The 12,181-nt window shown below is 48.5% G+C and overlaps 1 protein-coding gene across 1 annotated transcript in view; it reads right to left on the reverse strand.

Annotated features, from left to right (window-relative positions):
- LOC109923782 (mitochondrial import receptor subunit TOM40 homolog) overlaps positions 1-3,546 on the reverse strand; it is a 15,172-nt gene extending 11,626 nt beyond the window's left edge. The window contains exon 1 of the mRNA XM_020523825.2: positions 3,299-3,546. Within this exon, the coding sequence (XP_020379414.1) occupies positions 3,299-3,524 (226 nt within the window). The 5' untranslated portion in view covers positions 3,525-3,546. The remainder of the gene's footprint in view (positions 1-3,298) is intronic.
- Between the last annotated feature and the right edge of the window lie 8,635 nt (positions 3,547-12,181).

A 12,181-nucleotide genomic window follows, 5' to 3' on the forward strand; every position in this document is an offset into this window, starting at 1 on the left:
TCAGTGGAGGGGGACTGGTCGGGCCTGCGGGACAGGAAGAAGCGGAGGGCCTTAAGGCCATCTGCATGGGGAATGCAGGTGTAGAGGGACTGGACGTCCATGGTAAAGATGAGGTGTTGGGGACCGGGGAATTGGAAGTTCTGGAGGAGGTGGAGGGCGTGGGTGGTGTCACGGACATAGGTAGGGAGTTCCTGGACCAAGGGGGAGAAAATGGAGTCGAGATAGTTGGAGATCAGTTCGGTGGGGCAGGAGCAGGCGGAGACAATGGGTCGACCAGGGCATTCAGGTTTGTGGATTTTGGGAAGGAGATAGAAGCGGGCAGTGCGAGGTTGGGGAACGATGAGGTTGGAGGCCGTGGGTGGGAGGTCACCTGAGGTGATGAGGTTGTGGATGGTTTGCGAGATGATGGTTTGGTGCTCAGGGGTGGGGTCATGATCAAGGGGGCGGTAGGAGGTGGTGTCGGAGAGTTGGCGTCCGGCCTCGGCGATGTAGAGGTCAGTGCGCCATACTACAACTGCACCTCCCTTGTCCGCGGGTTTTATGGTGAGGTTGGGATTGGAGCGGAGGGAGCGGAGGGCTGCACGTTCTGCAGGGGAGAGGTTGGAGTGGGTGAGAGGGGTGGAGAGGTTGAGGCGATTGATGTCTCGACGGCAGTTGGAGATGAAGAGGTCGAGGGAGGGTAGGAGGCCTTGGGGTGGTGTCCAGGAGGAGGGGGTGTGTTGGAAGCGGGAGAAGGGGTCAGTAGAGGGAGGGTTTCCAGGAGGAGGGGGTGTGTTGGAAGCGGGAGAAGGGGTCAGTAGCCCTTGTTTGCTATGATTTGCCCGTACTGCACACAATGCAGAACTTTTCACTGTATTTAGGTACATGTGACAACAAAAAAGAAGTCTGCAATAATTGAGCCAATAAATTGACCGGACTGCTGGAAAAAAAAAATCCATCCAATTTGCTGATGCCCTTTAGGAATGGGCATCTGCCATTCTTACCCGGTCTGGGTCTACATGTAACTCCACACCCATTCCTTTTTGACCTCTGAAAAAGCCGAGCCAGCCGCTCAGTTGTTAAAGGCAGCAGTTCTAACACCACTCTCTCAAGGCGCTTGTGGAAGGGTAACGAATAAATGTCACCCTTAACAGCAGAGTTTACACCCCACAAGTTAATTCAATGACAGCAATGAGATAAAACTGACATTCTTTCCAAATTAAAAAGTGATGCTGATAAGTAATGACCTATGACACAGGGGGAACATCCTTTCCAAAACACCGACCGCGGGATGTTTGCGGGGGAGTGACAAGAGACCTCTTTTGGGGGTGGGGTAAAAGGTTGAGCCTCACACGAAAGCTGCCCCCTGACACAGGTCAATATTCCCTCAGTGCTGGCACTGGGAGTATGGGCCCTTTTTTTGGTCCAGGGCCTGCTTGCTGCGGATTTTTCCATCGGACGTGGGACTGGCCATTGCTCCAGTGCACGTTGGACGGCCAGATCCTAAACCGACCCAACTCACAGGCCCAGTGCAGCCAAGTGAGAAAAGCATCGAAACCCGTCAACACAATCTGTGCAACAGAATAAAGTCAACACGGTCTTATTCTAAAATAATGTTGCCTCATCAACATGGCATGCGACAGTCCCAAAGCTATAGTCATGTACTCACTTCAGAAAGTGCTCTGTTGCCTACAGTGGGAGGGGCCCTTCCCTGCTACAAAACCCAGGACGCATCAAATGGCGAGTTGATAGAAGGGAACTATTCAGCCCATCAAGACTGTTCCAGCCTCCTGTTAGATCACTGAAGATCTGTATCTCGAACCACTTGCTTGCCTTTCCTTCACCTTGCTTCATGTTACTAAATCCAACAAGAATCTACAAGTTTTAGCTGATTGTTCTAACATCCCAAAGACAATCAAAGCCATCGAAGCTGCTTTGGAAATTCAACAGATTTCCGCTTCCATGGCGAGGGGTGAAGTTTCAGTAAGCCTGACATCTCTAGCCCCAGGAGATGGTAAAGACCCCGTCCTTCTCTCCCCCACCATTGATTCATCAGTGTCTTCCATGGTGGGCCAGACTCCTCGCTCCTCCCCAGTCCATCAACCTGGTGACCACCACCGCTGCACCGACCGCCCCCCCCAACCAACACCACCACAACAGATTGGTCAGCCATCTCACCACTTCCTCCATGTCTGTCAGCAACTACTCCCCAACCCAAGCTGCTCCCAGCACCCCCCTCCTCCAGCAGACCAGACCTATGCTCCCAAGACAACAAGGTGCAGGGCTGGATGAACACAGCAGGCCAAGCAGCATCATAGGAGCTCCCAATCCTAGTTGGTCAGCTGCTGTTGCACCATCCTCCCTCCCACCTCCACTGATGGCACCCCTTCACCACACCCTATCCCCGAAATCAGCCCCCACACACCCTCCAATCTACCTGCACCCTGATCAGTCCACATGCAACATCCAGTCAATCAGGGGCCTTCACACAGCCCCATTCCCTAGAGACGTTCACCTTCCACCCAATCAGATCCTGCTTTCCAACCCCCCCCCCCCCACCAAACCATCAATTACACACACCCCCACACCTCCCTAGTGCACTAATACTGCCCCCCACCCCCAATCCCTCACCGCCATCCCCATACTCCAGTCTGCCAATCACTTCCCCACAACCCTGATCCCAACCTGGCCTTTCAATTTCCATTCCCCACACCCCATTCCATCAACTCCTCCACCCCACCCCACCCATCTAACACCCCAAGAATCAGACATATTCTCCCACATCCTCCACCACTCCCATCCACAACCTTCATCCCATTCAGACAGCACCCCCCCCAATCAGATACCCTTCCATACCCAATATGCAACAGATCACCCCCCAACTTCAATGTCCCCATCACCCCTCCACACATCGTAATTCCCCTTTCTCCAATTACCATCCCAACTTGTACCGTTATCAACTCTCTCCCATTGCCCCCCTCTCCTCATTACCATCCAACTTCACCCATTACCCCCTTTCATTGCCTCCATCTCTCCCCAATTAGACACCCACCCCATCACCCTCCACCAATCCACTCCCAACTCCCATTACCTCTCTCTCCCTCTCACCACCATTACCCCCCCCGCCCCATCACCCTCCCCGCCCCATTACACCCCCCTCCCCATCACCCAGCTCCCCCATTACACACCCCTCCCCAACCCATTGCCTCTCACCCTATTACCCACTCTGTACCCCCATCCCATTGTCCTCCCTCGCGCATTACCCCTCTCTCTCTCGCCCCCCCCCAATTACCCCCGTATATCCCCCATTACCCCTCACCTTTACATTTGCGATGACATTCTTCGAAGGTGCCCGGGTTCGGCAGCTTGCCCTCGGCCTGGGCTCCGGGCCCAGCCGCCCCCCGCTGTTGTTGTTGCTGCTGCTGCAGCAGCTGCTGTTGCTCGGGGCCGAGTGGTAGTGGGGGCACGGCGAATCCCGGGGGCACAGTGAAGCCGGTGGCGGTGGCAGTGGGCCCCGGGGAAGCGGCCGCCATCACGTTCCCCATGGTCCGTGTGGGGGAGGGGGGGGGGGGGGGGGGGGGGGCAGCGGAACCTACCAACACCCGAAACCCCCAGCGGGAAGGGGGGGGGGGGCCGACTCTTCACCCCCAATCACTACAACGTGTCCCCGACCTCCCGGGACACTGAAACCCCCCTCTTTTTCACACCCCCTTTCCCGAGTGAGAGAGCCGGCCCCGCCGAGCTGCAACCTAACTCGCTGCTCGCTTCCCTCTATCCCCGCCTCCCACTGTCCCGTGTGCTCCTATTGGTCACACTCGCGCCGATGCCGTCCTTTTATTGGTCACAGGCGCTTTCCGTCCAAGGCCGACAAGCACGTTGAGTTGCAGCGCCCGCGCGTGCGCCCTCGCACCCCTCCACCCCACACCCGGCAACTTCTTTGCCCGATTGGACGGCCCGCCTGCAGCTGGCGGGCGATGATTGGTGCTCTGGGCCGCCGGTTATGCCAATAAGACCGGCGGGGTGACGCGATTGGTCGGTCCTCCATCTCCGGCCCACCCCTCGTGCAGGGACCCCGGAAGTGTAGGGAGCTGTCTCCCACGTGCTGCTGAAGGTCAGGAGGCGGACATTTCTGAATGAATGGGGAAAGGTCAAGGTGGAACTCGCTCGTAGAAATCACATCGATGTATAGTTGGGGAGGGAAAAGGCTGCTTGTTGCAGCTTCTTCAGGGTACTACCTTAGACCTGCCTCAGCAATGGGAGGTACACGCTCTGACAGCCCCTCTCAGCAGAGTGTACCTGAATCCCCCCACCTCCAGTGCTTTCGGCTTGCTTTCCCTGGGTGTGCGTCTCCAGTTTTATTGGACTGTCGAGAGGTTGCAGAGCCTTGTGCACCGAAAGGACCAAGTGCACCATTGCAGGACGAGCGAGGGGCAACACTAGGGGAGGGTCAGCATTGAAGGACACAGGGAGTGCAGCACTTGTGAGGGGCAGACTGTGGGAGGATCATTTTTCAGAGAAGTCACTAGTGAGGGAGGTTCACTCATGAGTTATGCACTGTCAGGTGTGGAGGGTCAGTGCTGAGGGCGACAGGCGCTGCTGGAGGGTCTGCACTCAGGGTTCATTTGTTTATTGGCAGTTCCTCGCAGACAGTGACTTTCTTCCACTTTTGGGGTGAATCCATAAGTCCTGTGCAGACTGATACGCCTACTGCAGACTCTGTTACACTTGGGATAAAAGGTGGTCGTGGGAATGGGTGGGTGGGGCTTTGATGTGGCAGTGTGTTCCTTTTACTGTTTGCCTGACTTCTGCATTTTTCCGATGGCAGTTCTCGAGGTTTGCCTTCCCGGATGCTCCTTCTCCACTTTGGACGGTGTTGGGTCAGTGATCTGTGGGAATGCTGCACTTCACCAATGAGGCTTTGGGGGTATCACTGAAACACTTCCTTTGTCCACCTGGGGCTTGCCTGCTGCTTTGGAGACGGGAGTAGAGCTGCTTTGGAGATGGAGATGGGGAGTCTTGTGTCAGTCATGCAGACGGTGGGCCCAGCCCATCATTGCTGATCAAGGGTGGTCAGTGCCTCGATGCTGGGAATGTTGGCCTGATCGAGGATGCTGGTGTTGGTGCATCTTTCTTCCCAGTGGATTTGCAGAATATTACGTAGGCAGTGTCAGTGGCACTGCTCCAGTGCCTTGAGGTGTTTGCTGTAGACAATCCATGTCTCAGAGCCATGTAGGAGGAATGGAACCACCACAGCTCTGTGAACCATGGTCATAGTGTCCTCAAACACCTTTTTTCCTCAGGTGGCAGAAGGCTACATGAGCACACTGGAGTGCCGTGCTGTCCATGGGTCTGCACTACTGCCATAGAAGCACTAGATTGCATCAATTATTGGATGCTGGCTGATAGTTTCTCTTCCAAAGGAATTAGTGAGTCACGGAAACAGACCTTTGGCCAAACCAGTCCGTGCCGGACATAATCTCAAACTAAATCTGCCTGCTTCTGGCCCATATCTCTCTAAACATTTCTGATTCATTTACTTACCTAAATGGCTTTTAAATGCTGTGACTGTACCTGCATCCACCACTTCCTCTGGAAGTTCATTTCACACACAAATCACTGTGCGTTTCAAAAAAAATCAATTGCAACCTCCATATCTCTTTTTAAATATTTCTCCTCTCACCTTAAAATACGTTCCCCAAGTCTTGAAATCCCCCACCCTAGGGAAAAGACACCTGCCATTCACCTTATCTATACCCCTCATGATTTTATAAATCTCAACAAGGTCACCCCTCAACCTCTTATGTTCCAGTGGAAAAAGTCCCAGTCTATCCAGCTTCTCCCTGAAACTCAAACACTCCATTCCTGGCAACATCCTGGTAAATCTCTTTTGAACCCTCTCCAGTTTAATAATATCCTTCCTATAAACCACACAGTGCTCCAGAAGAGGCCTCACCAATGTCCTGTACAACCTCAACATGATGTTCCAGCTCCTACACCCAAAGGTCTGAGCAATGAAGGCAAGCATGCTAAACACCTTCTTAACCACCCTGTCTACTTATGATGCAAACTTCAACAAATTATGTACCTGAACCTGTAGGTGTCTCTGTTCTACAATACAACCCAAGGCCCTACTTTTAATTATATAAGTCCCGTCCTTGTTTGTTTTACGAAAATGCAATACCTCGCATATATCCAAATTAAACTCCATTTGCTACTCTTTAGCCCATTGAACCAAGTGATCAAGATCTCTTCATAATCATAGATCTCATAGAAACCAGTAAAATTATGTGACAAATGAGGCAAATGCTGAAAGGATGTTCCCAATGACTGGGGAAGAGTCCAGAACTAGGGGTAATAGTTTAAGGAATAAATCTTTTAGCACTGAAATGAGGAAAAAGTTCTTCAGCCAGAGACTGGTGAGCCTATGGAAAGGGGAATGTTCAATGAGACCAGGATACCCCTCATACACCAGTCACTGAAAGTCAGCAGTGCAGGTGCAGCTGGGGAAGTGATGGCCTAGTGGTATTATCACTGGACTGTTAATCCAGAGACCTGGATAGCATTCTGGGTGACCCAGGTTCAAATCCTGCCACGGCAGATGGTGGAATTTGAATCCAACAAAATATCTGGAATTAAGGATCTAATGATTACTCTGAACCTGTTGTTGATTGTTGGGGGAAAAACCCATCTGACTCACTAATGTCTTTGAGGGAAGGAAACTGCCATCCTTATTTGGTCTGGCCTACATGTGACTCCAGACTGACAGCAATGTGGTTGACTCTGGGCAATAAACGCTGCCTAGCCAGCGATGCCCTCATCCTGTGAATGAATTAAAAAAAAGGTAAATGGTACACTGGCCTTTGTAATGGGAGAATTTGAGAACAGGAGCAAAGACATCCTGCTGCCATTGTACATGGTAAGGGCACACCTGGAATACTGCGTCTTGGAGTCTCCGTATCTGACGAAGGATGTTCCGGCTACAGAAGGAGTGCAGCAAAATGTCCACCAGACCAATTCCCAGGATGGCAGTACCCACGCATGAGAGACTGGATTGGCTAGAACCATACCCACTGGAGCCTGACAGGGTGGACATAGGACGGGTGTGCCCGATGACCTGGGAGGGGAGTGGGGTTTGATACAGAACCAGGGGTCACAGTGTAAGGAGATGGGTGATGCGGGAGTACTGAGATGAGGAGAAATGCATTCCCCCAGAGAGTTGCGGGGTGGGCGGAGCATGTGGAATTCTGTGCCACAGAAAATAGTCCAGGTCAAAACATTGAATGTTTTCATGAAGAAGTTGGGTATAGTTCTCAGAGCTAAAGGGATTGAAGGGTATGGAGGGGGGAAGACAGAAAGTCGGTCACAGTGTTGGATGATCATAGAACAGTACAGGCCATTCAGCCCACAATGTTGTGCCGACCTATTATCCTACTAAGATCAATCTACCCTGCATACGCTACATTTTACTCTCCTCCATGTGCCTATCCAAGAGTCGCTTAAAAGCCTCTAAAGTATCTGACTCCACTACCACTGCCGGCAGCGCATTCCACACACCCACCACTCTCTGTGTGAAGAACCTCCCTCTGACATCTCCCCTATATGCCGTGATCTTACTGAATGGGGCAGCAGTCTCGAGGGGCTGAATGGCCTACTCCTGTTCCTGTGTTTGACGGTCAGGCTTAACACAGGCTGTGTGACAGAAGATGGGAGGTTCCACTGGACGCCATTGATGGGCCTTGGGGAGGGGGAGGGAATCCCTGGGAGTGAGGGGCATCTTAAGTTGGTGAAGAGAAACTGGGAGAAGCCAGCACTTCTCCCCTCCTCAGGATCGAAGGTGGTTCTGGTGAGGGGGTGCGGGAGAACAGATCGAGATGTTCAAATTTGAAGGGGGTGGGGGTTTGAGGGAGCAGACAGGAAGAAATGGTGGAGGAATATTGGAAGGGGATTATTTTTACAAGAATATGGGAAAGGGCAAGAGTTGGGGGAAGGTAGCAAGGAAGAATGGGGAGTAATTAACTTGATAAAACTTTCAAAGAATGTTTGAAACCGTTGTTGGAGACAGAAAGAGAGAGAATAATATTAAGTGGGGATATAAATAAAGCATTTGAGAAGGTGTAGAATTAATGTGTAATAGTTTGGAGATAAAGCAGAAAGTTAGTAATAAGTAATGATGCTCATTTAAAGAGCCATTGCAGACATGATGGCTGAATAGCCTTCTGCACCATAACACTTCTGTGATTTATTGATGTTACAAACCAGTCCCATTATAAAAACTTAGATTAAAGAGTGATTTAGTAAACGGAGAATTAGTAGTCAGAGTCTTTCAATAAATCCCTGTTGAAGGAATTGGTTTTATTTTGGGGACTGATATTGGACAAGTCAGATCCCAGAGTGAAACCTGTTATTGTTTTTGCAAATTGTTTTTTTTTTTGTGCTGGTCAGTCAATGAATATCTTCACAAGAGACTGCCAATGTATCTTTAATAAAAGAAACAAAACATATATTTGGCAAAACATAACAGGTGTGGCAGCATCTGTCAGGAAAAGCAGAGTTAATGTTCGATTCTGGTGACTCCTCATCACACATTACAAAACACATATTTGTGAAAATGCATATTAATATATTGAGCTGGTAAATGCCTAGCAAACAAATTAAATCCTGTCTGGACCAGTGGTAGGGCGGCACAGTGGCTCATTGGTTAGCACTCCTGCCTCACAGTGCAAGGGACCCGGGTTTGATCCTACCCTTGGCAACTGTCTGTGTGGAGTTTGCACGTTCTCCCTGTGTGTGTGTGGGTACCCTCCAGGTGCTCTGGTTTCCTCCCACAGGCTAAAGGTTATGTGGATTGGCCAGGCTAAATTGGCCAAAGAATCCAGGAATCTGCAGGCCAGGTGGATTAGCCATTGGGGATGGATCTGGATGGATGCTCCTTGGAGAGAGAGAGAGTGTGTGTGGTTCTATGATTCTATATGGACAATTTGTAAAGATCCTAAACAGTACTAGGAAAGATTCAACCTTCTTTTAGCAATATCCTTTACAGAGATAGGTAGCAATAACTTTGATTCTCTAAATGAGTCTTTAGGTTTATAGGAATAATGTTTCAGAATTCTTCCAGAATTGGATTTCCCTCACCTTCATTTTTTTTTCTTTCTACATCAATTGAGACCACTGATTCCATAACTTCTTTTTCCTCCTCTGGCAAATTGTACAATTTTTTGATTAGGCTTCTTTCCTTGTCCTAAATTTTAATTGACATGCCTCAAGGGACAAGACTTTTGACTGTTGCATAATCTGCACGTTGTTCTTCTGAATTGGATTTGTTTATCTGCTTTTGTAATCATGGAGTGCTTCTCAAATACTTGTTAGCTAACTCTCAAGCTCCGGTTCATTTCTCTGCGAGACTTCACAACAAGCCAGAAGGATAATCTCTGAGCTTTATTTGTCCTCCTAAATCCAGAAGTGCTCTTACAACTGAATGTTATTTATTCCCACCACCAATCAGCTATAGTTTTTTTTCATTTATTAGAGCTTCAGTTTATAAATTTACCTAATTCGTCTAAGGAGTCCTCTCACCTCATGTCCATAGATTACTTCAAAAGGACTACATCCTGCCGACATCCCTAATGACAAAAAGAAAAGGAATTGTTTTATCCCTGTTAGGACATTCTTGATAATAAGCTGTAATTGTGCTTTTTAACCTTTGACACCATCTTATTTTTATGCTACTTGTGATTGTTGATAAGCCTTAATTTTTTTTTAGTTGACAGACTGTTCATTATATCTTGAAAATTCCTAATGTAACATTTGAACCTTAATCTGATTGTATTCCTTGAACATCTGGTGTATTTCTTGTATATTTTGTTAAAAATGAATTAACCTTTCTATTACAATTTTTACTGTATTTCTTTCCAAAAGCATTATTTCAGGAAATGGCGTTGAAGCATCCAGAGGTACTGATTACTGTTGGTCTTGGGTAGAGGTCTTACACGATCTATTAATACTCTGCTAAACAGTTCCTAAAGGGATGGAATTAAAGGAGCATTTTTAAATAATTGTTGGAGTATCCTCACTACTTTACATGTATGGCAAAGTCTCACCACGTATTTATGTAATCCTGGCCAATAGTGATGTTTTAGCTTTTTTTTTGCTTGAGTTTTTTTAAATCCCCAACTGACCTGCTATTGGAGTTTCATGAGCTGCTTGTTAGACTTTGTTACCATTCTCAAATGAAACATATAAACTAAGAGCAAGAGTAGAACATTGCCCCTTCAAGCCATATGACCAGTACCCTGTTCCCACTTTCTCCCTTTGATCCCTCTAGCCCTATGAACTAAATCAAACTCCTTCTTGAAAACATGCCATGTGCTGGCCTCATCCACTTTCTGTGTCTGGGTGAAGAGCTTTCTCCTCAACCCAGCCTGAAGTGGTCTACCCTTTATCCTTGACTGACCCCTTGAGCCACTGTTTGAAGGACCACTGCTGTTTCTTCCTTGGTTGATATTTGACGCTGTCTCCATGTTATTAAGTGTGTTGTCTTTTAAATATCACTCAGCTATTGGTTCTGACTCAGTACTTGAGTAGGCTTAGTCATAGGAGACAGAGCGGTGGAAGGACGCTTTTCAGAATGGAGGGTTGTGACTGGTGGTGTTCCACAGGGATCAGTGCTGGGACCTCTGCTGTTCGCGGTGTACATTAATGATTTAGGGGAAATTAGTAAGTTTGCAGATGGTATAAAGATTGGTGGAGTTGTGTATAGTGAATAGGATGGTCAGAGGATGCAGCAAGATGTCGATCAGTTGGAGGCATGGGCAGAAAAATGGCAGATGGAGTTTAATCCAGACAAATGTGAGGTGATGCGTCTTGAAAAGTCAAGTACAGATGGAAATTATACAGCAAATGGCAGAACCCTTAGGAGTATTGATATGCAGAGGGATCTGGGTATGGAGGTCCACAGATCACTGAGGGCAGCAGCACGATTAGATAAGGTAGTAAAAAAAGGCATATGGCATGCTTGCCTTCATTGGAAGGGGCATATAGTATAAGGATAGGCAAGTTATACTGCAGCTTTATCAAACTTCAGGTAGGCAACACTTGGAATATTCCAAACAGTTCTGGTCACCACACTACCAGAAGGATGTGGATGCTTTGGAGAGGATACAGAAAAGGTTTACCAGGAAGTTGCCTGGTATGGGGGATTTTAGCAATGATGAAAGGTTGGATAGACTGAGTTTGTTTTTACTGGAACGCAGGAAGTTTATAAGATTGTGAATGACATGGATAGAGTGGAAAGTATGAGGCTTTTTCCCAGGGTGGAAGGGGTCAATTACAGAGGTTCAAGGTGCAGGGGGGGAGGGGTGGAGTTTAAAAGAATTGTGTGAGGCATGTTTTTCTCACAAAGGATGGTGAGTGCTTGGAATGCATTGCCAGAGCAGATGGTGGAAGCAGACACTATAGCAGCATTCAAGAAGCACCTGGATGAATACACGAATAGGAAGGGAATAGAGGGATTGGATCCTGTAAGTGAAGATGGGTTTGAGTATGGAAGGGCAAAATGTGTCGGCACAGGCTTGGAGGGCTGAAGGGCCTGGTCCTGTGCTGTATTTTCTTTGTTCTTTGGTATTCTGTTTGGCATAACTCACTTCAGGATCTGTCTTGCACTTCTAGTAAAGAAAATGGGCTAAATAGTTCAGTCTCATTCTCTTTACCTTCATCTTTTAAAAGTTTTTCATGCCAACATACTGTTATGATTACTGATCATAACAGTAATGGGTAAAGCTGAAGAGAGCTCAGTTCTGTAATCCCAAGACAGATGAGGAGTCTGTTCTTCACCCACACAACCCATCACAGAAACTCTACAGTGTAGAAGCAGGCCATTTGGCCTATCAAGTCCACACCAACTCTCTGAAGAGCATCCCATTACCCTATCCCTGTAAGCCTGCATTTCCCATGGCTCACTCACCCAGCCAGGACACTAGGGCACTTTTCCCATGGCTAATCCGCCTAACCCGCACATCTTTGGACTGTGGGAGGAAATCTCATGTAGACCATGGGGGAAAATGTGCAAGCACTGCACAGTCCCGAGGGTGGAATCAAACCTCGGACCCTGGTGCTGGGATGCAGCAGCGCTGACAACTGAGCCACCGTGCCATCTCATCAGCGTGGCCTCAAAAACTTTTTCTGACCTTATTAGTTCTCATTCACC

Source organism: Rhincodon typus, chromosome 47, assembly GCF_021869965.1.
Source record: "Rhincodon typus isolate 14 chromosome 47, sRhiTyp1.1, whole genome shotgun sequence".
Taxonomy (NCBI): domain Eukaryota; kingdom Metazoa; phylum Chordata; class Chondrichthyes; order Orectolobiformes; family Rhincodontidae; genus Rhincodon; species Rhincodon typus.